General features: G+C 24.9%; 7 protein-coding genes across 11 annotated transcripts; 3 read left to right on the forward strand and 4 right to left on the reverse strand.

Annotated features, from left to right (window-relative positions):
• Positions 1-146: 146 nt before the first annotated feature.
• LOC122848506 (DENN domain-containing protein 10-like) lies at positions 147-2,106 on the reverse strand. The gene is made up of 4 exons (XM_044146600.1): positions 1,809-2,106; positions 1,546-1,742; positions 1,046-1,477; positions 147-980 (listed from the first exon to the last, which is right to left on the reverse strand). The coding sequence occupies exons 1-4, from the start codon at positions 1,846-1,848 to the stop codon at positions 591-593; spliced, it is 1,059 nt and encodes a 352-aa protein (XP_044002535.1). The 5' UTR covers positions 1,849-2,106; the 3' UTR covers positions 147-590.
• Positions 2,107-2,941: 835 nt separating this feature from the next.
• Positions 2,942-6,361, forward strand: LOC122849400 (eukaryotic translation initiation factor 3 subunit A-like). The gene is made up of 2 exons (XM_044148097.1): positions 2,942-6,075; positions 6,187-6,361. Exons 1-2 carry the CDS (start codon positions 2,942-2,944, stop codon positions 6,272-6,274), a joined length of 3,222 nt encoding a protein of 1,073 aa, XP_044004032.1. The 3' UTR covers positions 6,275-6,361.
• Positions 6,362-6,874: 513 nt separating this feature from the next.
• Positions 6,875-15,122, reverse strand: LOC122848510. The gene is made up of 7 exons (XM_044146609.1): positions 15,074-15,122; positions 14,760-14,835; positions 10,898-11,490; positions 10,362-10,655; positions 8,129-8,317; positions 7,920-8,055; positions 6,875-7,510 (listed from the first exon to the last, which is right to left on the reverse strand). Exons 4-7 carry the CDS (start codon positions 10,582-10,584, stop codon positions 7,372-7,374), a joined length of 687 nt encoding a protein of 228 aa, XP_044002544.1. The 5' UTR covers positions 10,585-10,655; positions 10,898-11,490; positions 14,760-14,835; positions 15,074-15,122; the 3' UTR covers positions 6,875-7,371.
• On the forward strand, positions 8,219-21,195 carry LOC122848509 (acidic phospholipase A2 PA4). Of its 4 annotated transcripts, XM_044146607.1 has the most exons (6): positions 8,219-8,329; positions 9,848-9,920; positions 19,249-19,503; positions 19,587-19,927; positions 20,059-20,225; positions 20,439-20,553. In XM_044146607.1, coding segments are annotated over exons 3-6 (765 nt in total). In that variant the 5' UTR covers positions 8,219-8,329; positions 9,848-9,920; the 3' UTR covers positions 20,441-20,553. The 4 variants fall into 4 exon arrangements, with proteins under 4 accessions (XP_044002542.1, XP_044002540.1, XP_044002543.1 ...); XM_044146605.1 differs by lacking the exons at positions 8,219-8,329; positions 9,848-9,920 and adding an exon at positions 17,229-17,485; XM_044146606.1 differs by lacking the exons at positions 8,219-8,329; positions 9,848-9,920 and adding an exon at positions 18,900-19,013.
• LOC122848508 lies at positions 15,290-16,657 on the reverse strand. 2 transcript variants are annotated; one of them, XM_044146602.1, is made up of 5 exons: positions 16,340-16,657; positions 16,097-16,264; positions 15,882-16,030; positions 15,646-15,803; positions 15,290-15,584 (listed from the first exon to the last, which is right to left on the reverse strand). In XM_044146602.1, exons 1-5 carry the CDS (start codon positions 16,566-16,568, stop codon positions 15,446-15,448), a joined length of 843 nt encoding a protein of 280 aa, XP_044002537.1. In that variant the 5' UTR covers positions 16,569-16,657; the 3' UTR covers positions 15,290-15,445. The 2 variants fall into 2 exon arrangements, with proteins under 2 accessions (XP_044002537.1, XP_044002539.1); XM_044146604.1 differs by having other exon boundaries at positions 15,434-15,584; positions 15,686-15,803; positions 16,340-16,631.
• Positions 20,673-22,554, reverse strand: LOC122848507 (NAD-dependent protein deacylase Sirt4-like). Its single transcript, XM_044146601.1, has 3 exons — positions 22,267-22,554; positions 21,890-22,169; positions 20,673-21,829 (listed from the first exon to the last, which is right to left on the reverse strand). The coding sequence occupies exons 1-3, from the start codon at positions 22,334-22,336 to the stop codon at positions 21,196-21,198; spliced, it is 984 nt and encodes a 327-aa protein (XP_044002536.1). The 5' UTR covers positions 22,337-22,554; the 3' UTR covers positions 20,673-21,195.
• A 639-nt stretch (positions 22,555-23,193) lies between these two features.
• LOC122849401 (zinc metalloproteinase-disintegrin-like crotastatin) lies at positions 23,194-26,958 on the forward strand. Its single transcript, XM_044148098.1, has 12 exons — positions 23,194-23,200; positions 23,831-23,925; positions 24,000-24,155; positions 24,216-24,405; positions 24,485-24,534; positions 24,608-24,775; positions 24,849-25,018; positions 25,086-25,277; positions 25,337-26,337; positions 26,399-26,452; positions 26,515-26,577; positions 26,640-26,958. The coding sequence occupies exons 1-12, from the start codon at positions 23,194-23,196 to the stop codon at positions 26,870-26,872; spliced, it is 2,379 nt and encodes a 792-aa protein (XP_044004033.1). The 3' UTR covers positions 26,873-26,958.
• The last annotated feature ends 1 nt before the right edge of the window (position 26,959 follows it).

Genomic DNA, 26,959 nt, shown 5'->3' on the forward strand with positions numbered 1-26,959 from the left:
AAAAAAAAAAAAATGTATATATCGTTTAAGAATACTCAGTGTAAATTTAAAAAAAAAAAATAATGTTTAAATTGAAATGATTAGTCAGTGAAAATTTAACCGAATTTTATCCAAAAAATTTGACTGATGAAAAAAGAAGAAAGAAGGATTCAATTATTATTTATTAGACTGAAAAATTTGTGTCCATTGTTAGTTGTAAATATATTTTATAAATCGAAAAAAAAGAATCATGTTTCTGTAAGTTGATTAGAAAAAAAAAAAAATTTTTTTAACAATGTTGTTTAATGATAATAATAAATCTGTCACCTCATTGATTTAATTGTGTTTTTTATAAATTTTATCAACAACAAAATAACAAGAATTGCAAAAAAAAAAAAGCCACCCAAATGCAAAATTTCATCGACAAAAAGAAAAGAAAATATAAAGCTATTTCAGTACCAGCATCACTCAAAGATTGAAAAAAAAAAATAAGTAAATTCTTTTGATGTCATTTAAAACTTCATGCAGTCCAAAGAAAAAGAGTAAAATTTAAAATAATCTTAAAATAAATACTCTTAGTAATTATAATAATATATTAATAATATTTTTATTTACAGGACAAAAAGATTTTCAGCAACAGCAAGATTTATAAGAAAATTTTCAACAGCCTGTGATAAATTTTTATCTTTTAATATTCTAAGATTAATTAATTTACGTCCATCACAATCTTCAACATTAGCAAGACTTTTAAGTTGATTTAATAAATCTTGTGTCTTATCACCAATTTCATTGATTATTTGTGTTTCATTGTATGATATATTTTCACATAATTGTACCATAAATAGTGCAATTTCTTTATGAGTTTTAGTCATTGTTAAACTTTCCTTGGCATGTGGAGCAACTGTAACTTCACGAGCTGGTATATTAACAAGAAGATCATATAATTCTGGTCTTGATGATACTGAACTATCACTACAACCAGCTACATAATATGAATATACCTGCAAATATAAATAAATAAATAAACAAATGTAATGTTTATATTAAATTAGAATAATTTAATTACTTTTAATTCAGCTAATTCTTCTTTAACAAGATCAATCCAAGGAAAAAGATTATCTGTAACTTTTCTGTGTTTCATCAATGCTGGAAATGTTTTTATCCATTTTAATAATTCTTCCAAGCTATGATGATAAACAATAATACGTTTTTTTAATAATAATGCAGTATATATTAAAATTGTTTCAAGTTCAAATGCTTTTATGAGACCACGTATATTACTGTCAGCAACAAGACGTTGTCCATTAAAATCATCAGATAAAAATGTGCCATTTTCTTGTGTTGTACATGTACCATTTGTATAAACTGATAAATAAAGTTTAAGTATTTCACTTGGATCACCAGTTTTACAATACATTTTACTCATAACACGAGTAAATACTTCATATTTTTGAGGATTAAAATCTCGAGTAAATAATATCAAGGCAAATTGTTTAACCTGAAATACAAAAATACAATTAATTTGTTGATTAGTTTATAAATGAAAAAATTTATCATTTTACATACCCTGGGTAATTTATCTGATTCAAAAACTTCATTTGAATTTATGTAAAACCAATTGTCCATGTGTCTTGCACAAAGAAATGATTGTGTTCCAGTATTTGTCGTTTGAAAATTACATTTTCTTGTGACAATTGATTTTTGTAATTCTGATACTGATGGAAATGTCCAGGTCCATAATACATCACCATTACAGTCTTTTTCTGTTGATCAAAAATACACATCATTAAATTTTCCAAATAAAACTTAATTTTTTAATTAAAGCTTACCAATTATACTGCAGGATATTAAATCTTTTAACGGAGCCATCAAAACAACAATAATAAATCTTTTTTTGTTATTGTTTTCTACTTGCAAAACAAAAAAAAAATATCAAAAGTAAACAATTTTTTATTTTCACCATTCCCTTTTGTTTTGTTTTTTATTTATTTTTTTTTTTTCAATTTACAAACAAATCAGTTTTATATTATTAAAAAAGTTATAAATTTTAATTTAACCATATTAAAAAACTTTGCTAATTAAAAAAAATATCAACTTTATGTTTATTATTATTTATTTTTTTTTATTTGTGTTTATTATTATTATTATAATTACGCCCAGTGTTCAATGAAGTTGAAAATTTTCATCTTAGATGTCAGCTCTTTTAAATTTGTTATCCACCGAGTTGATGAAAAAAAAATATTATTATTATTATTATTTAATAAACAATTAAATAATGAAAAATAATATTAATTTAATCATTAATTTATTTATTTATATAATTTTTAAAGTATAGTATTAAATTTGATAATTAATTAAATTAATAATTTAGATGTCAATTTGACTCGTGTCAAAACGGAAGCCATTGATTTTCCATTGTGACCGCTTGGACACATGGCGCTTTTACCCTGGGCCTTATCATCTACGTGTGCCGACATATTGAAACCACATTTTTTTTGTCATTTATTATATCAAGTGACCGGTGATTCCAGATTAATACTACTGGCGTTAATTTGTCAAGTGTCTTTGTTTTAAAAAAACAACAACCATGTATCTACGAAAAAAAGGCATTTTTTCCTATCTTTGGCATGTATAACCAACCCATGTTGCCTATAAGCCAACGCTTCAATATGGCCGATTTTTTTATCCTGTTGAAATTTACAAAAATGTTATTTATTTATTCTCATAAACCCAATCCAGTCTTGATTATTTTTGTAGCTTCATTTTTTTTTTTAATGTCTAATAATGAGCTACTTTGACACCAAGCCACCACCTTTTTTTTTTTTTTAATTTATTAATTTATTTTAACATTTTTTTATTATTATAAAAATTAACTATTATATAATGGAGTAAATATTTTTTTAAATAAATGTCAAACTTGATATGATGATTAAATGAAAAAATAATGTTGATGATGATTATGATGTTTAATATTTCAGAGTTTATTGAGGTGGGTAAACCGGCAAGGGCTTTGGATACTCTTCAAGAAGTATTTCGTAATAAAAAATGGACATACAGCTGGCCCGAGTCGGTTCTCGAACCAATAATGTTCAAGTACTTAGATTTATGTGTAGATTTAAAAAAATCACACATTGCTAAAGAAGGTTTATTTCAATATAGAAATATGTTTCAATCAGTTAATGTTGGAAGTTTAGAAAATGTTATTCGTGGTTATTTACGTATGGCTGAAGAAAAAACTGATAATGCTAGAAAACAAAGTCAACAAGCTGTTGTTGATATTGATGATCTTGATATGCTTGCAACACCAGAAAGTATATTGCTATCAGCAGTTAGTGGTGAAGATGCACAAGATCGTAGTGATCGTACAATCTTAACACCATGGGTTAAATTTTTATGGGAATCATATTGTCAATGTCTTGAATTATTACGTACAAATGCACATGTTGAAACATTGTATCATGATATTGCAAGAATGGCATTTCAATTTTGTTTAGAATACAATCGTAAAACTGAATTTCGTAAATTATGTGAAAAATTACGTAAACATTTAGAAGAAATATGTAAATTACCACAATTAGTATCAAATGTATCAATGAATAAATCTGAAACTCAACAACTTAATTTAGAAACACGTTTAATACAATTAGACTCAGCAATACAAATGGAATTATGGCAAGAGGCATATAAAGCAACTGAAGATATTCATGGTTTAATGAATCTTGCTAAAAAACAACCAGTACCAAAAACAATGGCAAATTATTATCAAAAATTAGCTATGGTATTTTGGAAAGCTGGTAACTTTTTATTTCATGCTGCTGCATTATTAAAATTATTTCAATTATCACGTGAAATGAAAAAAAATATGTCACCAGAAGAACAACAAAGAATGGCTAATCGTGTATTACTAGCAACATTATCAATACCATTACCATCAGCTCATCCTGAATTTGATCGTTTTATTGAAACAGATAAAAGTCCATTAGAAAAAGCTCAAAAATTAGCTGTATTATTGGGTTTAAATCAACCACCAACACGTGCATCATTATTACGTGATATTGTACGTTTAAATGTTGTTAATTTAGCATCACCACAATTACAAGACCTATATTCATGGCTTGAAGTTGATTTTCATCCATTGGAATTATGCTCAAGAGTACATTCTGTTATTCAAACATTACAAGTTGATGAAACAAGTCCATTGGCACAATATGTTAATGCACTTCAAGATGTTACACTTGTACGTCTTGTACATCAAGTATCACAAGTTTATCAAATAATACATTTTTCACGTTTACTTGAATTGGCTAAATTCACTGATGCATTTCATCTTGAACGTTTACTTGTTGATTGTGTACGTTATAATGATATGCAAATTAGAATTGATCATGGTAAACGTTGTATTAATTTTGGTGTTGATTTAAGTGAAGCACAACGTGAAGATCATCCAGATGGTCCTGTATTACAAGCTATGCCATCAGAACAAATACGTTGTCAATTAGTTAATATGGCAACTGTATTACATCGTGCTATTAATGTTATTAATCCAAATAAACGTAAACAAGAACGTGAAAAATTACGTGCACAAATGGTTGCACTTTATCATGAAACTAAAAATAAAGATCATCATCGTATTCTTGAAAGACAAGTTATTATTGAACAACGTAAAGAATATATTGAACGTGTTAATACAATACGTGAAGAAGAAGAATTACGTCGTCATGAAGAATTAGCACGTCAACAAGCATTGGCTGAACAAAAACGTCTTGAACAAGAACGTGAAGAACGTGAACGTAAACGTCAACAAAGTGAAATACAACAAATAAAAGATCGTCATTTAAAAGAAAAAATGCAACAAATATCACAAACAAGCCATGGACAAAAAGTCCTTAAAAAACTTGATGAAGATGAAATTAAAAAATTAGATGCTGAACAAATTGCAGCAAGAGAAGCTGAAGAATTACAAAAAGAAAGACGTGAATTACAACAAAAACTTAAATCACAAGAAAAAAAAGTTGATTATTTAGAAAGAGCTAAACGTATTGAAGAAATTCCATTACTTGAAAAAGCTGTTGAAAAAAAAATGGAACTTGCTAAACAACTTTGGGAACAACAAGAACAAGAACGTATTGCTGCTGCAATTGAAGAACGTAATCAAGCTGTTTTAACACGTGAACGTATGTTACATATGAAACCAAATGCTGATGAATTTTTAGCTGATATATTAGCAACAAGAAGAAATATTTATGAAGAAAAATTACGTGAATTTAATATTAGATTAAATGAAGAACGTATTAAACGTCTAGCTGATCGTAGAATACAAAGAAGAGCTGAACGTAAAGCTAAAGCTGAAAAAGAAAGAGCTGAAGCTGCTGAAAGAAAACGTCTTGAAGAATTACGTATTAAAGAAGAAGAAGAAAAAAAACGCATGGAAGAAGAACGTGCTATTCGTGAAGAAGAAGAAAAAATAAGAAGAGCTGCATTTGAAGCTGAAGAAGCTGAAAGACTAGCTAAATTAGAAAAACAAGCTGAAATTAAACGTGCTAAAGAAGCATTAATTGAAAAGAAACTTGAAGAAGAAAAACGTAAATTGGCCATGATTGATAATGATGGTGATCCACGTTGGAGACGTGGTGGAGGTGGTGGTGGTGGTTATCGTGATCGTAATCGTGATACAATTGCTGATCGTGATGGTGATGAAACAAAAAGTGTTACAACATCATCATCATGGCGTTCAGAGCCAAGAGCTGAAATTAAACAAAAAGATGATGAAGATAAAAAACGTCGACCTGAAGAAGAACGTAAATGGTCAAATGATCGTTATAACAAGGACAAAGATGATGGGTTTGAAAGATCTGATCGTCCTCCACAAAGTCGTGGTGGTGGTGGTAGCAGTATGGGTGGTTGGAGACGTGGTGGTGATGATCGTCGTGATGATAGACGTGATGATCGTGGATCCCAAAGAAGAATGGCTGGTGGACCACGTGATGACGATAGATCTAAACCCCAACGATCATCTGGACCATCTGATTGGCGTACAAGAGATCAACAACAACCACAACAACAAGAAATACGTCGTGAAATACCCAAGCGTGAAGAGTAAGTTTTCATTTATTTATTTTTAAATAGTTTTTTTTTTTTATTTAAATTTATATACAATATTTTATTTAACTTGACAAATTTTTTTTTGTTTCTTTTTTTTTTTTTTAGAAGAGAAGAACAGCCAAAACGTGATGAACCCCCACGTGAAGCTCCTGAAGATGATGGAGGTTGGTCCAAAGTGAGCAACAAACGTTAATTTTTCAATAATTAATAACAAATTAAAAAAAAAAAAATTCGATATTCCCAGTCTTTTTTTTTTTTTTTTTTTTAATATATAAGTATACAATTGAATTAATTTGTTTTTTTTAAAAAAAAAAATATTTGAAAAAGGAAGAAAAAAAAAAAAAAAAATACAGAAGCAAAATACATTTTTCAATCTTTTTTTTATAAAAAAAACTATACTTTTTTTAGGGAGTATTTTTAAGGAATTAAATTGGTCATTTTTTAACTGGGAATTTCGAAAGTTAAGAAATAATGAAAATGATTTAAATTCTTATGTAATCGAAATCAATTTACAATATTAATAAAAAATATCTTGTATTTCTAATGAACAAAAAAATATCACAAAAATGCAAAAAAAAATAAAAAAAAAAAAAAAACCTGTCAATTTATTATTTATTATTTTTTATATTCAATAATTTTTATTTGTCGTCGTATCTTTTAATTTTTCCAACGCATATATTATTAATAATAATAAAACAAAAATATAAAATTCATAATCTTTTATTGAATTACAAAAAAAAAAAAATTGTTGAAATAAACTTATGATAAATGATTTCACATAATGAATCACATTATTTAAATAACATATCACTAAATAATATTGAAATAATAATCTAGTTGAAAAACTTTCTATTTACAAACTTGTATAGCTAAAAAAAAATTCACAAAAGCCATTACATCATTTTATCATTGAAGTAACGAGATTCACACGATAACAAATTGTAATAATATTTATTCATTCACATCAGAATGCAGTCACGAGTGAAATCGTTTTTTTCTTTCTTTTTCACTCTTATAAAATAAAAAAAAAAAACTAAAGCGTCATACACAGACACTGAATACAGAAATTTAAACATTAAAGATTCACTTCCTTGACAAAACGTACTCGAAAAAATTACTAAAAATATATTATTATTATAAAAAAAATAATTCAATACTAAGTAGACTTGGCAATCATCAATTTTTATCAACAAAAATTGTCACGTAGAAATATTTAAATTAAAAAAAAATGCATTATCATTTTGATAGTTGCATTTGTCTTTATTGATCATCTTGTTTTTTTTTTAATAATTAATAGAGCATTATGGCCGCAGCAGTTTTTTCCTCAAGTGCAGGCATGGCTTCAAGACGTTCATCTTTGATTCTTCCAGATCCCCAAGCCACCAGTGCAATACTGATAAGATGAACAAATCCAGCACAGACAACAAGCCTAAAACGTAATTAATTTAAATAATTATTTTTTATTTAAATTTATTTAAATAATTTATTGTTGATTACAGAAAGAAAGAAAAAGATGAGTACATGTTGCTTGAGCTTTTTATATTGCATGCATCTAACAAGTCATTTGCATTGTTTTATCTCAGGCGTAACGGTAACTCAATGTCTTTATAGGCAAGGATGAATGCAAGGATATGATATGGCCCAGGTTAGTCTGTAACTATGTCGATAGAAAGTTTTTTTATTATTCTATCACTGTCCAAATTATTTATCTATTCTTTTATCAAGATTACAATTTTTTCATAATATGTTTCTTTGATGAAATGGAATTTTTTTAAAAAAACAATTTCATTTATTTTTCATTTGATAATATTATGTTTATATTTTTATTTTTTAATTACCAAAATGAGTAGCCAAGTTCAGCAGTACCCTCACTTGTCCATGTGTTGTTTATATCCTCTTTTGACAATACATTGTTGTACAATTTCGTCGAGTATTGTGCTAACCAGGTACCAGCACTTGTCATGCACAGTAAGACTGTAAATTTATATTCAAAAAAAATTATTTAAATAATAAATTAAATCAATGTATCATACAATTATTAACTTACATGTTAGTGTATTTATTAAATAAACACCAGGAACTGAAAATATTTTACTTCTTGGTGTTGTTGCTGTATTTAATACAGCAAGAAGTGCTGATAGTGCTGCAGCAACTAATGCTGATATTGTTGTTATGAGGGTCGCCATCCAGAGACTCCAATTCATCACCATTGGATCTTGTTTAATCATTTGAGCAACTGAAAAACAAGGTAACATTAATTTTATCATTTAATTTTATGTTTTAAAGCTTGTTAAAATCATACATGATCAATGAGTGTAGAGAATATCAATAGAAATAATTTAAAAAAACAACAAGTGGTACTTGAACAATTGAACATAATGAGACACGTGTCCAAAGACTTTTACGTGACTCGATTATTTATTTATTTATCACTATATTATTTTTTTTATCATCACAAAATATTATTATATTTTTATAATTCTATCTAACAATTAAATCATCTGGCTTTTTTTTTAACTTTAAGTTTAAATTATAAATAAAATTTTATGGAATAAAACATTTTAATAGTCTGGGGAAATTCTTGACTTGAACATCCGGTGATGATGTTTCTTCTTGATGTTTTAATAGAAAAAAAAATAATGTAAAGGGTTTAAGAGGTGGCTGGAGGAAACAGGTATACAATGATGATGATTTCCCCTCAAGCACTCAAGCGAAAAACAATACTTGGCTTCACAATACGGAACACCTTCAAGCCTAGGGGGGTAATGAACGCTTCCATATTTTTTTTTTTTTAACTATTTAAAAAGAATATCAATATTAAATTAATTTTTTGATATTAAATTGAATTTTTTTCAACTGAATTCCATTAGAAATTTGATGATTTTTTAAATTAAAATTTAAAAATATTTTTAGTGTGGATAAATGAGGCTTTATACAAAGGCTATTTTTATTGTGATATTTATGATTTTTTTTTAAATGAAAAATAGACTTCTGAGAAAAGAGTTAAATGCAAAAAAATATGATTCAATTTTTCATCTTGATGGCTGTTTGTTGGAGGAATTTGTCATTGTGTTTAATTTTCATATCTACATGTTGTTATATTATTTCTTTGCAATTGTGTTGGGATTGCTAATTTGTAGGGTGACAAATATATCAAGTTTAAATGACATTTAATATTAAATGTAAATTACTAAATAAACATTCTTCTTCTTTATTTTATTGGTGTGAATTTTAACTCAAGGATAAACAATATAAATTATTTTTATCATCAACATGACAATTAATGATACTATTTTTAGAAAATAATTTTTTTTTTTTATAAGGTCATTAGCAACAGTAGAATAATATTTTTTATTAACTATAATATTTTGTCTTGTTTTGATATTTAAACTTTCAAATTACATAATTTAACTTTTTACTTTTTTAATATTTAGGAAATTCTTTGATAAATCTATTTTTTTTATTTTGTAATTTTTTAAACAGCTTTATTTATATTTTAAAATATTTTGAAATAAGTAGTAATATATGCTTTTTTCAAGCAGTATTATTTTATATTTATTTATTCATTTTTTTTCTTCATAAAATTGATATTTATTGTAAGCCTTGATTATTGATGACAAAACATGCAAAGAGAACGTTCACTTCCTCCGCAATTATCACTTAATATTTACTTGAAATTTTTTTTAAATTAACCACTATTGTTAATTAATATTAGCAAAAATATTTAAGGGTATTTTTTATTTCAATAAACAATTTTTTTTTGCAGCTATAGTTGCAGTTGACATGGATTTCTCCTCAACTAAAATTTCCATCCTCAAGTGCAGTAGCTACTAGTAAGGGTGAGTTTAGAAATTTTTTTTTAACTATCTATTTCATTTCGATTTTCAAATGACTAATTCTATTTTGTACTTTTAATTATTTTCTATGAAATCGTCAAGTCATTTAAACTTGCGTGTGGTTAATTAATTTCTTTCGTTATAAAAATTTCTGTCATCCACTTTTCGATTTGACTAAACTCTGTTATATTGTTTAAAGTAATTTTTTATTTTCTCAAAGTCATTGCATCGTTAATAGTTGAAAGTTAAATATATATGCTTGAGTTTTTTTATAATTTATAAATAATTTTGATGAGTCAACAATATTATTTAATGGAGCATAACTAATGTTATTAAGTCGGTCAAGTTTTGCACTATATATAACCACCTACAGTTTTGTTTTTTAATTAAATTTTTAATCAAATTTATTATAAATTTAAAAAAAAAAGAAAAAAGTTATCTTACTTGAGACATGATGAGTTCGTAATCCATAAGCAACATTAAGTTCTTTTTTTCCTTGAAGCAAACCATAATGTACATTTCCAGAACTTTCATATGGATTTGCTGTTCTCCATGTTTTTGCTTCAACCCAGTGTTGTGTTACCAATGCTGTACAAACAAGACCACCTCCAATAAGTGACAAAAAAAATGTCGCAAATATTGTACCCCTTCTAAACATTGACGTCATTCTTGGATCAGGTTGTTTTTTTTTTTTTTTTTGTTGATGTTGGCTTTCTATCTTTGGATAATTTTTTATTTCTAAAAATTAAATTATTAAAATACAAATTAATTGTTTATTTTTACTATTTTTTTTTTTTTTTATAATTTAATAAATAATACATTTAAAATAGAAACTGTCACGCGTCAGAAAATTATTTGAAATGCACTACAAACAATATCAACACCACGAAATTGCAGACCACAATTGAATTATTTGTTTTGAAAAATTGTTTATTTAATTAAATTAAATATTTTATTATTAATAAAATTAAAAAAATTACCTGGTATTGTATCATCCACAAATTGTACTTGATTTAAACTTTTTGAAAATTCACCTTGTTTAACTTTTTGTGAAAATTCAGCGTTACTTAATTTTTTAGAAAATTTAACACGATAATTACTACGTTGTTTACCACTTTTTTGTAATGATGATTGTTTTGGTCTTTTTGCAAATGTATATGGTATTGTATATGGTTGAGCAACGTAAAAATATATTGGTCTATAGTCTTCATGTAAATGTGGCAATTGTCGTGTTATTGAATTTGTTGTTTTACAACCGTAAATACTTGCTATACCGTTGCTATATGTATGAGAATTTTGATATTGATACCCGTAATGGTTAGACGTTTTTCTTGTATTACCTTCCACGATTCTCAAATTAATTTAGCTGAGCTTTTATCAATTGCCCAGCTTAAATTCTTTAAATTTCAAGTTCACACTTTTAGAAAATTTAAAAATTATTTTATTCTATTTGTTATTTCGTTTTTATTTATAAATAATATATCGGTATATAAAGCTTTATGTTCTTTTTAAATAATCCATTGACACTGGTATCTCAATCAAAGTCCATTTCCAGTCTCGTATTTTCGTAAATCTGAAAAATAAAAACGAAAAATTAATCAAACAATTTTAAAATTATATTTAAATATTTTTAACAATACTGTGTGTCAATTTATTTATTACTTTGTTAATATTTCTAATTAAATTAATTTTTATATATTCTTTTTAAAATACTCAATTTAAAAAAGAAATTATTCTTTTTTTTTTTTCAACTTAACGAGAAACTTGACAAGCGTTAAATTGTGTTTCATGCTTATAATGACACTTAACAATATACTTGTACATGTACTCTTACTTTTGATATTAAAATTTAATTTTCATGTATTTGTTTATTAAATTTAAAAAATAATACTTGTTTTAAAATTTATGATTATTAGATATTTATTTTTTAATATTGACATAGATTCAATGAATGAATGACCAGAAATACTGTTGATTTCCATAAATGCAACTTGAAGTTGTTTTGCCATAAAAAAAAATTCGAAATATCATTCTAAGCATTTATGTTTAAACTCCAAGAATAAATAAATAAATAAAAAAAATAAAAAAGACAAAGAAGTTTATTACGGCTATGATGAAGTCAAGTTGTATGACTGCTTTTTTATTTAATGATTGTCGGAGGAAGTGATGATATCGAGATACATTTCAAAACATTATTGTGTTCGTTACTGTTTAATTTTTCCGGAGAAAAATATCATACAGTTAAACATAATGAACTTATATCTGATGACTTAAAACACGCTTAAATTAATTAACAATAGTTAACTAATGATAAATCGGTTACGACTATCTCAAGGTCGATGTGAAACGCAATCATTTGTGTACATATCGATTACCAACAAAGATAACAGTTAATTATTATTCAAAAAAATTATCTAATTAAAAAAAAAAAACCTTTTTTCTATTTTAACAAAATAATATTAACTATTTACAATAGAAAATTAAAATTAATTTTTAAAACGAAAAATAACTTCAATTTTTTTTGTATTATTATACTTTAATTTTTTTACTATTTATTACGAATTATTGTTTACGGTTATTTAACTGGTTTTAAAAAGATGTTTTAAAAAAATAATAATAAATTAATTAGAGTGTAGCTATACTCAAGAGTGTTGATGATATTTGATACGACAAAATTAAAATTTTTCCTGATTGATGAAATACGAGACGTTTGTAGAATTTTATTTTCTCCAATGAGTATTACAAGATTTTATGATATTCAATTTAAAAAAATAAAAATATAAAACAGAATTATTCTTCTATATGATGAAATGAAAAAACATATATTATATACAGAGAGTGTAACGGTACTGGACCATTTCGCTGGACCAAGTTGTGTCCCGCTTCTCTTGCTTGCATTCCGTCATCACCTTTTATTTTCATATTATATTTTTTCATTTATTCATCATCAATATTATACATATACAAAAAACTATAACAAGCATACATTTAAAAAAAAAACTAAGAAATTTAATGATTATTAATAATTGAATAATCAATTATAAAAAATCTAGATTTTTAAAAAATAGCTATGAATAATTTTATAATCTAGAAATTAAAACAGGATATGAAAAAAATTATTTAATTAGTCAGCACATGCAGTAATGTGCAATTAACAGAGCGGACATTGAGATGAGAAATATTAATAGAAAAAAAAAATTTTTTTTTTAAATATTAAGCTTATGTACTTTCACCGAGATTTTTTAAACAAAAAAAAATTTTTGATAAAAGAATTATTTGTAATTTCATGGTGGAGAAAAAATAAGTAAAGTATAAAGTTGATGATTTATTTTGTGGTGATGATTTTAAGAGTATTAATATGAATAAAAAATAATAAAATAAATGAATAATTATATGGTATAGAAATGTATAGAAAGAGAGAGATTATGGAATTTGTTGAATAGCCTTGGCCCTCCAGCAGCATAGATGAATGTTTGCGATTGAAACGGTCCATGACTTTGCTCTCAGTCTTTCATATATTATATTAAAAGTTAAAAATTATTATTTTCAGTAAATGTGACTTTAATCTTTTACTATATGCTTACTAAAATTAAATAAAAAATTTATACAAAAAGAATATCTGCTTTTTCTTCTTTTCTTTTTAATTTAATTTTTTTTATTTTTTTTAAATTAAATATTATCATTGAATCATTAATTAAATATTTTTTTTTCAATACAAATAGATGAATAAATTATGGTATTAATAATTTATTTATTTTTTTGTATTTTAACCTTTTGAAAATGTGTGTAATTTAATTCCCCTTTACTAAAATGCAGGAAATGCAAAAACGTGATATTTGTGGTTTATTTTACTCCTATACCTTTGCGTGTGACCATTTTTTTTTTTTCTATAATTTTTATCTGATGGACACGTGAAAATAATATAACAAAAATTTACGTTTCCTTTGATCCCTTTTATATATTTTTGGCCCTGTTTTTTTTATACATCCTGGATTATTATTTCTTGTGAACAAGAGAAATTAAATACTAAAAATTGTCCTTGAAAAAATGCAATAGAATTTTTAATACTGTATTTTATTACAAAGTAGTAAACGATAAAATAATATTTAATGATTTTTTTTTTTTACTATGTATTAACAAGTTCTTGACCTGAAAAATTGAAAAATTAATTTGAAATATTTGTATATACGTTTAATGTTAAAAATAAATAAATATAATAATAAAATAGAAAAAAAATAATAAATATCATTTAGGTAAATTAATGATTAAAATTATGATCTATAATCTTTGGTACTTTACAAACCATCATCAATTTAACAAGTACTTTTATACGACCTAGTTTATCTTGCGGTCATAAAGTCAGAATCATTGCAACGGTTCTTCGTCATTTCCCAGGTAAAACTATCGTTATTTATTATTTCAAAATTTTATAAACGGATCTTATATCACGTAACAGGATGCTTAAATAATCGAATTATAATTATCAACATTTACCTAATGAAACTCATCCAACATTCCCATCAAACTTCAAGAAAAGAAGGAAATATATTTTATATAAAAAATAAAATATTCTATTACTTTATTTCTCATAGTAATTAAATAATAAAAATATATAAAAATTGTTTTTCCATCTTTACAACAATGATTAATTTTTATAAATATATTTTTTTTTTATTTCATCAATTTATTTAAATTTATAGCAGTTATTTTTTCAACAAAAAAAATACATTTAAACACTTGGAATTTGAGTGTGTCAAAAGGACCAACAAACTCCAAAGAATGAGGTCAAAATTTTTGAAAAAAAAGGGCATAAAACGAGTTTAAAAAAAAAAAAATATTTACCGTCTCAGCATCGCTCCAACTGACTGGCGATTTTGCCTTGTTCATTCCAATAATAATACACACTTATTCCAATCACCTAAATTGCAATAATCACAAAAACACTCAACTCATTAATTCTACTTTTAAAATTAAATTTAAAAAAAAAAAAGAAACCATAAACAATATAAATACAATTTTAAAAAATAACTTTAAACTTTTAATTAATTTAAATTTATAAAATAAATGCACACTTGATGCACTTGAAATAATAATAAAAATAATTTTTCTATTTTTTTGTAGTAATAATAAAGAGATGGTTTAAATAATAAAATTACATTTCCAGATAGTACCCAGGTTACAGAAATACTAAAGCCACAACAGTCGGCGACGAGTCAGTTGTTCTCTTCCTCCTTCCCCCAATCAAACCAATATCATTACCCCGCCACCTGCTCAATTTCTTTACCAGGTAAAAAAAGCCAGGTGGCAGCAGTAACTGACTGAATTTTTTTATTTTTTTTTACCTCCAAATAATAAGATCATCTAATTGATTAAAAAAACAGATTCACATATATTTTAGAATTTTTTTATCATGTTTATAAATAATGTTTATAAAAAAAAAAAAAAAACAATTAAAAAATTATTATAAATTCAATTTATTATTTATTTAATTGATATTAAATAGCTGGTTATTTTTTGGTATTTTTATATTAATATAAAACTGTTGTTGGATCATTTATTTGTGCAACAACAATAACTGTCTCAGCTCTGTCACCTCGTAGCCGGTTATCCATGATTCGTAGAAGAATTATTATCAAAGTATGAAACATACAGGTAAACATAAAAATCCTAGAGCATAAAAAAAAAAATAAATAAATAATTTATTAATATATAAAAATAAATTAATTACCAGTATGAATATCCTAAATGTGCAATTGATTTATATTCACCAACAATTGTATCAAATATTCCAATATTTTCAACAATCCAAAAATCATAAAAAAATCCAAAAAGTATCAGTGCTATTGCATGAACAATAAGTGCACCAATTGTCAAATAAACAATTCCCTAAAATTTAATTAAAATATATATTTAAAACAGCTATAATAAATTTCAATTAATTATAATTAAAATAATTATTCATACCCTTGTATTTAAATACCATTGTGTTGGACATATTACACAATTAACAATTGCCAAAATAAAACAAATAAAATATAATATAAATGATGTTATAATAAAAATTAAACTACTCAAATAAATTCCAGCATTTAAAAATTGTCCAGTATTTGTATCTGTAAAAATAAAAATTGCAAACATTATTAATCGAACATAATTTATTGTGATAAATTTAACTCAACCACTTGTTGTTTTGATTGTTGATAATTTTATATTTTTCGTTGATAAAATTGGTTGACAATCAAATAGAGGTTTTTGTCCATTAATTAAATTTTCAATTTCCATTATTCTTGTTTCAGATGAATCACGACAACTCCATGCACATTTATTTTCACTGTACAAACACGTTACTGAAAAAATAATTCAACAATTATTCAATTAATCTAATATTTTAATTTTTAAAATTAATTATAAATTTATCTTACTGTATATGTTATATTCCCTGGGACTCAATGTTATTTTTCTAATCAATGTACCACCCCAAAGACCATAATTAATTGTTGAATCTTGAACATCATTTGTACTATCAACAACAGAGGCACTTCCATTTATCCAATCTTGTGTTAACAATGATACCCCAGTCATTGTTAAACTAACCAACGAAATAAACGCACATATTTCAATAAATTCACCGTATTTTCTTTTAGTAAACATTTTATATTTTTAACACAAATTAATATTATATATTATTACTATTCAATTTTAGCATTGTCAAACGTATCAATGATTCAATGAGTCAGAATAAAAAAAAAAAAAAACAGCGATACTTTTATTTACAATTGGAGCTCATATTATCTGATCGATTAGTTTTGATATCTCCTTGGATATTTGATAAGATGATAGTGACAAAAAAAATATATATATTACATATTTTCAATAACAAATTTGATAATAATATTATCTGTAAATAATAAATTTAAAAAAAAATAAAAAATATATTTTCAAGGTTTTTGATATTTTTATTTTGTCGATGTAATTTTTTAGGTTTTATTTTGCATAGATGAATTTTCATTCAACATGTTTACTTGCTAATTATTTTTTAATGATTTCAAGTATTTTGCATTATTAATTTTATCATATTAACTGATTATTTGATAATTGCTATCATTCTTTGAGTTGATGTATTTAATCATTGATTTTAAGATTAATTTCGGTCTCAATTTGAAGAATTTTTTAATTGTTAATTAATGTTTTAATTATTGATAAATGCAGGGGTATATTTTTTGAGTTTAAATTTGAATATATCAACGGTCCATGATCTGTTGTTATAAATTACATCACTAGTCATTGTCATCGTCATGCATGTACGAATATTAGTATCTTGACGTGCCATCAAAGCATCAGTCTATTGCTGACCGTTGTAAGAGAATATCAAATAGAAATTTTTTTTATTTTAATCCTTAAAAGAGGAATATAGTTGAAAATAAATAAACATCTTTCGTATCTGCAAACAAAAGAGTTCTTGTATATTTTGAAATATTAAAAATCTTTCATTTAAAAAAAATATTTTTTTGCCATTTTTATATTTCAATAAAAATTCATATCTACAAACTAAATAAATTCAAAAAATGGTATGTAAAAAAATTATTTAATTCAATTTAAAACAAATTATAAATTTATATTTTTTTTAAATTATTTTTAATATTATTATTTACTTTTTTCTTTTTAACACTTTGTATTTAATTTTTTTTTTTTTTTTATAAAGACTGATGATTTATTAATAACAATGTTTAAAAATAATTTTTAAATTAATGTGAAATAAATTAATATTGTTCTTGTTATTGTGAACAAGGTCGAAGGGCTGTGTCAATTAAATTTTTTTTCATTTAGTTTGTGTATAAAATATTTCAAGTACAATCGAAAAATATAAAAAATTATTTAAGCCAATAATTAACTCCAAATCTATTTTTAACACAGTCGAAAAAACACATATTAATAAATAAAAATAATATAATAACTCATGTGAATAAAAATTAACATAATCAGGATTTCATTTGAAATTCGAAAAATTCTTATTTTTAATCCAACCGGTCTGAGTATTTTTTTTTCATCTTAACAAACAACTTGTATAAAATAAATACAAAAAAAAAAAAAACAAAGAATAAATTATTTATTCAACTTTCATTGTTGACTTCTTGTTGATAAAAAAAAAAAAAAAAAAATTCAAACAACTCATAATGTTTTTCTAAAAAAGCAGCATCATTAGATATTTAATGAAATTAAATTTTTAAAAATAGAAACAAAATGAATAATAATAAAATTGATATCATTGGATAAATTTAAAAATAAAAAAAAAAAATCATCAAAACCGCGCACGTTAATTTAAAACGTAAATACCACTTGATGATCAATTGATGAGGACGATGAATGTCACATTACTGTCATTTAAAAATTCACGTGCAACATGATGCTATATTATTATCATTCCAAGCTCGTTGACCCAGTTAACAAATATATTGTCATATGATCATTTGAAGTTATTTTCCTCATTCTATAAAGTTCATCAATAATTGGATAATCATTTTCCTTTCACTGTATCTTCATTGGCAAACAAGAATATATAAACTTTCAACGAAATAATTAGCTGAAAAAAAATAATATTTCTTTGTTTTATTTTCTAATGATTGAAATAAAAGTTGATGGATCAAAGCAAGGACAACCAGTGTTGTTGCAGTCCTTCAAGGAACCATCAACACTGCATTATAATATTTTTAAAAAAATATATATACATATTGCATTGACCCTGAGCAATAAAAAAAACCTTCAAATTTTTCTGTAACGTGTTTTTTTTTTCTTTCTTTCTTTTTGAATTATTATATATTTTTAAATATTAACATTTTTTTAGCTCAGTTCACAGTCAGTCTTTGTAACGAATGGTTTAAATCCTTGAAATTGTCATTGATAATTAAAATATAAAAATATTGAAATTTAAAAATTAAAAAAAAAAAAAAAATTACAATGACTGTGTTAGCAAAATGATGATGATGATAATCAATTTCCTCGTTGTTTTATTAAAAATTTACCTGGATATAAACTTGTCAATTTGAATTTATACTAAAGAGTTAAAATAATTTCACGTTTATTGTCTGTTAGGGGAAGGTAATTGATCTATCAAACACGTGTAAATGATTATGTTCATTTTATTGAGTACAAACTGCACCTGACCTTGAACAATTATTATTCAAGTATCAAATTGTACAGAAAAATTGATTTTTATTTTTAAATTAAAAATAGCAAAGTTGTAATTTAGACTTTATTTTAAATTAAATTATTGATGTATCATTTGGTTGTATTGCTTGATAAATAATTTTATTATATTTGATATTTAATTTAGATGTGCATAATGATGCTGATGATGATGATGATACTTGGTTTGTCGTCAAGTATAAATGCAAGTGTTCTTGTTGCTGATAATACAATGTCAAGAATGGTTGAATTAAATGCTGATGCACCATTTTGTTCATTGTACACTGATCGTGGTGTTATACAAAGAATGATATTAAGTACTGATCCAAAAAAAGTCAGACAAATGTCAGCAAATCTTGTTGCTGATCTGGAAGAGACATGCAAAGAATTGAACAAAGGAAAGGTAAATTAAATTGAAATTAAATTAACTATATACAAGAAATTAAATTGTAATAAAGTGTTTTGTTTTGCTTTTTTTTCATTTAGAATCAAACACCAGGTGGTGGACTTATTTATCCAGGTACAAAATGGTGTGGACCTGGTACAACAGCTCAGTCATATGATGATCTTGGACCAGAACATAGAAATGAAGATTATTGTTGTCGTGAACATGATCATTGTCAAAATGTCATTAATCCAGATCAGTGTATTCATGGTATATGCAATAATTCACCATTTACAAGATCACACTGTGATTGTGATGCTAAATTTCGTAGATGTTTACAAAATTTAAATACAGAAGTTGCTAATACACTTGGAGCATTATTTTTCAATGTCATACAAGTTATTTGTTTCAAGGAGAGACGTCCATGTTCACAGTGGCAAAAGTTAGTATAAATTTATCAATTATTTATCATTCATTTGCTGCTTGTGTTATTTTTAAATTTTAATAATTTATGTGTCTGTTATTTGTTATTTATAGATATATTATTTTTATAGTAATATTTGTATTTTATAGTAATATTTTGGAATGGCGGACAAACCCAAGATATCATTCAACAGTGTATACTCATGATTGGACATTATCAAAATTTATTCGTAGAATTTTTAATATGATACTTAAATTAATCAGAGGAACAGTCCAATTGTTACGTGAAAAATTCAACAATAGTCTCTTCAGATCATGTATTAATTTATTTTTTTTTTTCAATTGTTTGCTAGAGTTGACAAGGAGTAGTTGGTGGTGGTGGTGGTGGTGGAGTTATAATTGCATGATTTAATAGTACTTGGTGGAGGGAATAAAATATATATTTATCATTAATTTTTTATATTTGATAATATGTAGATTAAATACTTGTAAACTCTAATTTAATATAAGATAATTTTTTTAATTTTCAGAATTGGATATGGTGAAGATGAGTCAAATCATCTGTGTTCTATGTACAAGTTTCGACCAAGCGAAAAATACGTTCCATTGATGCCGCTTAATTTGAACATGTGAATTCGAAAGCAACAAAAAAATGGATATGATTAATTTTAATTTAATTCCATTGCTGGAATTCAAGTATAAAATTTGAATTATTATTGACAATTATTTTTATTTTAATTCACATTTTGAATCAAATATAAAAATTTAATTTTCAAAACTAGAATTTATTTTTTTTATAACGAAAAAAAAAAAACTAAAATTCATACAAACTTAATTATTATTTTTAATTAATATAACCAAGTATCTAATTCAAAATAATTTATAAATAATATTAATATAACTAGCATGGAAAAAGTAAAATGTGATATAGAAAAAAAAAAAATCAACTAAAATAAGATTTGGTTTGAAAAAAAAAATCTACCATGACAAATTAATTAAATCAAAACAAATAATATATTTTTAATAATTATAATAACAATAATAATATAATAAAAAAATAAACTGTAAATTGATAAAAAAAATTAATCAATATTTTATCAAAAAAAAAAAATCAATTAAAATTTCAGGGAGCAAATAATATTAAGTTGATTAATTAATAGTATTTAAAGCACTCTTAAAAATATTTTATTTTTATGATAATAATAAATATAGCTGAATTATTTATAAGACGAAATAAAATAATTTCAATATTTAACAATTTAAATAGTCTAAAAAAATTAACTAGCATTAAAAATGTTGATTTGAATTATTATCAAATTGAATATTTGGATATAATTTTTTTAAAACTTCTCCACATCTACTTTCAAGTTTTACACTAGCATGTTTATCAGCTCTTGTTTCTCCAATATTAACAATAGCAACTTTTTTATTCTCTTCAATTGCTTGTAATATTATTCTGTATCCTGAAAATGTTGTTAATGATGTACCAAGTACAAGTAATCCATCTGATTTAGTAACAATATTTCTAACACTATCAACAACTTTCTTAGCAACATTATCACCAAAAAATACAATATCAGGTTTTAATATACCACCACAATTTTCACATGGTGGTAATATAAAATCATTGACAATTTCATTTGACAATTCAACATCACCATCTGGTCTTATTATTTTGCTAACATGTTTTATTGATGAATTTAATTTATCAAGTTTTATTTGTAATAATTTTCTATCAATTTTATTATCACAATTAAGACACATCACCTTAAATCCTGTACCATGTAATTCAATGATATTTTTACTTCCTGCTTTTGTATGTAGTCCATCAACATTTTGTGTTACAATACCAGTAACAAGACCAATATCTTCTAGATATTTTAAAGTTCGATGAGTTACATTTGGCTGAACACTTGAAAACCTGTATAAAATTTCAATTAAATTAAAAAATATTTAATTTAAATTATTAATTAGTAATTACCTTGGCCAACCAATGTAATTTCTCGCCCAGTATCTTCTTCGTACTTGCTCACTCTTACAAAAATCTTGATACAATGTTGGTCTTGTTATACTGGTTGCATACAATCCAACACCCTGAGATCTGTAATCAGGAATTCCACTCTCTGTTGATATACCAGCACCAGTTAATACACAAATATTTCCTGTATTTTTTAAATAATCCTCCAATCTACTGAGATCATTGTCATTTGCTGGCTCACATTTTGGCACAAATACAAGACTTGAAAAGTTCTGGCTATTACCTGATAAAATATAACAAACAAAATTAACATTTGATGTTTTCAAAAATAATTTAATTAATGTTTTGAGGTAATAATTTTATACATTAAACCTTCTCACCAAGTATCCTAGATAGTTGCACATTTGAAGAACGTTTTATTTTCATCAACAACACTTTGATGACACACATTTTCTCGACTTGTTTAATAGTCACTTGAAGTTGTTTAATAATCACTTGAATTATATATTAGTTACAGAAATGTTCTATTATTTTTTTTGTTATTAATAATAACAAATAACCTTGATCGTCATAAACTGCATTTGATTATTGTCATCATCATGTGGATGAGTTTAACGTCAGCTGTCAAAGTGTCAAGTGACGTCAAATTGAGAAAAAAACGGGGATGCGTTCCGAAACCTCCGTTCAGCAATCACGCAGTCAACACTACCACAACAAAAAAGATATACATATGTAAATCACTGAGGAAACAAAAAAAAATTTATACAAATCATTTAAAAATATTATTTAGAATAAATTATGACTGTAAGAAATTATTAAGATATTAGGGAAACAATTAATTATACAATTTTATTTTTTTTCTATGATATTTTTATTTATATTATTTTCTTGTAATTTCCTGGTCAGGCCAAGTAGCAATGAAAACGAAAAAGAAAATTCTAAATTCTTTCTATCTAAAGATCTACTATTTTCTTTTGAAAAAAAAATATAATATTTTTTATATTTAATTTTATAAATTTAAACTAAAAAGCTGGATATATTTTTTAATTACAATTAAATTTGATATTTATTAAACTATGATTAATTGACAATTAATTAATTGATAAAATTCAAATATTTATTTATCGGAATTGACAAACTACTGTTACGTTATTTGATTAAAAAAAATTAATCATCCGAGAATATTTTAATTTTTTAACATTTTTTATATTGTTTATTTATTAATTTAAAATCCATTGATCTATTTCAATTTATTTATTTTTTATTTACATTGTGTCTTGACGTATTTTAAATAAATGACATTGACAATGTCTGGTATCTATATCATAATTCATTTTTAAGTTAGAGATACGAATAAAATTCGTCAGATGAAAAGTGGGGATTTGAATTTACTATAAAGTGTTGGGATTTGAATTTAGTATTGAGTAACAAGTAGAATTATAATTATAAGCTAATGTACTTGAAAATTTTGTAATGTTGCTCAAAGACAATATTTTTTCAATTTCATTTGTTTTAATAATTTTTTTACAATTAAATTATACTCAGAGTGGTGAATATAAATTTTGCTTTTTTTTTTTTTTTCATTATTGTGTTTGAGTTTGTGAAATTTTTTAAATTATTTCTACTAAATTTTTTTTATCTTTGTTAATTAAATTTCTTACATTTATTTATTATTTTTTTTTTTTTGTTTTCGTAACATTGTAAATTTTGTTATAATAATTTTTAAAGTTATCAAATTTTTTTATTCATAGTTTTATTAATTGCCTATCACAAGTGTTTTACCAACTTGTGTTTTACTTTGACATATCATATATTTATTTTATCTGTATTTTTTTTTTTTTATATTCAAATTATTTTATCTACTTTTTAAATACAATTCATCATTATTTTTATATAGAAAAAATTTCATTTATTAAATTATTTAAATTAAAAAAAATATTTTAGAAAATACATCAACAATTGATGGTATACATGAAATTGTGCGACCAAAAATAATAAATGGTTTTACTAAAAATCAAATAGCTCAAACAAACGAGGATGTGAGTAAAATTTTACATCACTAAAATTAATTTCAAAAAAACAAAAAAGTCTCATTTAATTATTTAATTATTAGGACAATCAACATATTAGCTCAATCAGTATTGAAATTGAACTGAACGGAGTTTTAAAAAAATTGGATTTAAAATTAAACAGAAATCTTATTGCACATGGCTTCAAGCATGCTCGACAACACCAAGGAAAATACCTCAGTGAAATCCCTGAAAATGAGGTAATCAATTATTGATAATTATTTGTTTAATGAATAATTAATTATTGTTTATTTATTCAGGAACTTTGTCATTACCAAGGACAAATTCAAGGAACAAAAAAATCTTGGGCAGCTATTTCAACATGTGAAGGACTCAGAGGTGTTATATTTGATGGTGAAAAAATGTATCATATACATCCAAAAACCGGAGTTCTAAATGACGATCATTATCTCTACAAACATGATGATTTTAAAGCTAATTATACACGTGGTAAAGAAAAATAATGTATATATTTTTTTTCGAATGTATCATTGTATATAAATAAATTAATAATATTTATTTTCATCAGAATTCAATGAAACACAACGACACACGCGGCCAGCTAAAAAATTTCGTCTTGTAAGATAACAATAAATAATTTATTTTGTTTATTTATTTTATTTGTCAATATCATTTTTTTTTTTCAATTTAGAATAAACGATCGACGGATGATGTGATCAGAGGTCCTTTCAATGTTAATCAAGCGACTCGTTACGTTGAGTTAGTTTTTGTGATAGATAAATCTGAATATATTAATTTAAATAGTAATTTAATAAATGTACATCGTTACTGCAAAGATTTGGCTAATATTATGAACTCAGTAAGTTTTATATTTTTTTAATTCAATGTATTCCATCATTTGTTTATTAAATATATTTTTTTTTATTCTACAGCTGTATAGACCATTTAATATTTTTATTGCACTTGTTGGCATTGAAGTGTGGACTGAAAATGATCGAATAAATATGACAACTGATAGTGATGAATTACTTAAAAGATTTTTAAAGTATAGAATGAAAACATTGGTCAATTCAATTCCAAATGATAATGCTCAACTTTTAACGTAAGTATTTTTTTTAGTTTTTAAAAAATTATTAAAATATCAACTTGAATTATTATTTTTTAAACAGATCAGTTCATTTTGACAACGGAATTATTGGTAAAGCATACCGTGGATTAATATGCAGTACTGAAAATTCAGGAAGTGTTTCTGTTCATCACTCGAGTGTTGTTGGACTTGTTGCAGCAACATTGGCTCATGAGCTTGCTCACAATTTGGGAATCGACCATGACACTGAAGATTGTTCTTGTCCTGATGAGCTGTAAGTTTTTTTTTTATTAATTTTATTTATTTAAATATTATTATATATATTTCTTTTAGTTGTATAATGAATCCAATATGCCAGAATGACGTTATTCCAATTCATTGGTCAGCTTGTTCATTTAAAAATTTGAGCCATGCATACAGGCAAGGTCTAGATTACTGTCTTCGCAACAAACCAAAGATGCTTTTTGACAGTCCAACTTGTGGTAATGGATTCGTTGAACGAGGTGAAGAATGTGACTGTGGTCTTCCTGAAAAATGTAACAATCATTGCTGCAATGCAGCTCTTTGTAAGCTACATCCAAATGCATCATGTGCAACTGGTACCTGTTGTGATGTAACAAGATGCACATTAAAAAAAATTGAAACACCTTGTAGATCACGTAAAGGTGAATGTGATTTACCAGAATATTGTGATGGTAAAAGTGAATATTGTCCTCAAGATGTATTTAAAATTGATGGTGAAAAATGTAAATCTGGAAAAGCTTTTTGCCATCAAGGAAATTGTCAGTCACATTCAGATCAATGCAGAAAACTATGGGGTCCTTCTATTTGTATTTCAAAACTAAATTGTTACGACAGAAATACTCTAGGATATTGGGGTGGTAATTGTGGATATGATATATCAAAAAATATTTCTAAAAAATGTGAAAAAGATGATGTCCTTTGTGGACGATTGTATTGTAATGTTAAGCCTGGAATAGATCTTAAATTGGGAAGCAGTATGATCTCTAAAAAAATTGGTATGCAGACAAAATATCGTGATGATTGTCAAGGAGTAGTAATGGATTTTGGACTGAATAATATTGATCCAGGTCTTGTACCAAATGGTGCAAAATGTGGTGATAATAAAATGTGTGTTGATCAAGTTTGTATGCCAGTTGAAAAGGTCAAAGAAAAATTTTATATTGATAATTCATGTGCAAATAATTGTGGAGGTAATGGAGTCTGTAATAGTCTTGGTCACTGTCATTGCAATCGAGGATTTTCACCACCAGATTGTCAGAGTTTTGGCTATGGTGGTTCTATTGATAGTGGATTTTCAAAATATTATAATGGTTAGTGTTCAATAGATATTTTTATTTATAATTTTTAAATTTTAATTTTTTTTTTTTTCAGATACATACAAATTTGCAAATTCAAAATTCGAAACATGTTCTGATGATTTAGTTGGTGAGTAAATTAATTAATTTATGCAATGCGATTAAATAAATTAATATATTTAAAAATTGTAGATGCTGAATCAAAAGTAATTCTAAATCTCAAGACTTATCCAAATGAAGAAATTGCTAAACCAAGTAAGTGGCTGTAAATTAATATAATTATAATATAATATAATTAATTATATAATATTTTATAGACACTGATGTTACATTAGTTTGTCGAGATGAAAGTCCTGTTCGTGCTGATGTTCGTTGGATTCGTGATGGCAATCTTCCACTTCCTTCCAACTCAGAAAACAATGGTAATCGTTTGGATTTATTTAGAGTTAAACCTGAACATTCTGGAGTATATATTTGCGAAGCATTTCAGTATCCATTATCATTTCCTGGTCGAAATGCCTCAGTGATGTTGACTGTTAAAAATATTTAATTTACTTATTATAAAATATTTCAAGTTTTCAATTGATAATTTATAAATTATAAAGAAACTTTTTTAATAAACAAGCAAATAAAATAC

The sequence above is a fragment of the Aphidius gifuensis genome, linkage group LG2 (genome assembly GCF_014905175.1).
Source record: "Aphidius gifuensis isolate YNYX2018 linkage group LG2, ASM1490517v1, whole genome shotgun sequence".
Lineage (NCBI taxonomy): Eukaryota > Metazoa > Arthropoda > Insecta > Hymenoptera > Braconidae > Aphidius > Aphidius gifuensis.

Excerpts from the sequence above, each read along its gene's own strand:
- LOC122848509 (XM_044146605.1), top strand. Across the intron at positions 19,504-19,586 it reads AAGAATTGAACAAAGGAAAG|AATCAAACACCAGGTGGTGG; the intron begins GTAAATTAAATT and ends TTTTTCATTTAG. Across the intron at positions 19,928-20,058 it reads CCATGTTCACAGTGGCAAAA|TAATATTTTGGAATGGCGGA; the intron begins GTTAGTATAAAT and ends TGTATTTTATAG.
- LOC122848506 (XM_044146600.1), bottom strand. The coding sequence starts at position 1,848 with ATGGCTCCGTTAAAAGATTTAATATCCTGCAGTATAATTG. Across the intron at positions 1,478-1,545 it reads AATCAGATAAATTACCCAGG|GTTAAACAATTTGCCTTGAT; the intron begins GTATGTAAAATG and ends TTTGTATTTCAG. Across the intron at positions 981-1,045 it reads AAGAATTAGCTGAATTAAAA|GTATATTCATATTATGTAGC; the intron begins GTAATTAAATTA and ends TTATATTTGCAG.
- LOC122849401 (XM_044148098.1), top strand. Across the intron at positions 24,776-24,848 it reads TGGCTAATATTATGAACTCA|CTGTATAGACCATTTAATAT; the intron begins GTAAGTTTTATA and ends TTTATTCTACAG. Across the intron at positions 25,278-25,336 it reads TGTTCTTGTCCTGATGAGCT|TTGTATAATGAATCCAATAT; the intron begins GTAAGTTTTTTT and ends TATTTCTTTTAG.
- LOC122848507 (XM_044146601.1), bottom strand. The coding sequence starts at position 22,336 with ATGTGTGTCATCAAAGTGTTGTTGATGAAAATAAAACGTTCTTCAAAT. Across the intron at positions 22,170-22,266 it reads GCAACTATCTAGGATACTTG|GTAATAGCCAGAACTTTTCA; the intron begins GTGAGAAGGTTT and ends ATATTTTATCAG. Across the intron at positions 21,830-21,889 it reads AATTACATTGGTTGGCCAAG|GTTTTCAAGTGTTCAGCCAA; the intron begins GTAATTACTAAT and ends AATTTTATACAG.
- LOC122849400 (XM_044148097.1), top strand. The coding sequence starts at position 2,942 with ATGTTTAATATTTCAGAGTTTATTGAGGTGGGTAAACCGGCAAGGGCT. Across the intron at positions 6,076-6,186 it reads GAAATACCCAAGCGTGAAGA|AAGAGAAGAACAGCCAAAAC; the intron begins GTAAGTTTTCAT and ends TTTTTTTTTTAG.
- LOC122848508 (XM_044146602.1), bottom strand. The coding sequence starts at position 16,568 with ATGTTTACTAAAAGAAAATACGGTGAATTTATTGAAATATGTGCGTTT. Across the intron at positions 16,031-16,096 it reads AACAATCAAAACAACAAGTG|ATACAAATACTGGACAATTT; the intron begins GTTGAGTTAAAT and ends TTATTTTTACAG. Across the intron at positions 15,585-15,645 it reads CATTTAGGATATTCATACTG|GATTTTTATGTTTACCTGTA; the intron begins GTAATTAATTTA and ends TTTATGCTCTAG.
- LOC122848510 (XM_044146609.1), bottom strand. The coding sequence starts at position 10,584 with ATGACGTCAATGTTTAGAAGGGGTACAATATTTGCGACATTTTTTTTG. Across the intron at positions 8,318-10,361 it reads ACGAACTCATCATGTCTCAA|TTGCTCAAATGATTAAACAA; the intron begins GTAAGATAACTT and ends CTTGTTTTTCAG. Across the intron at positions 7,511-7,919 it reads GAACTTGGCTACTCATTTTG|GCTTGTTGTCTGTGCTGGAT; the intron begins GTAATTAAAAAA and ends ATTACGTTTTAG.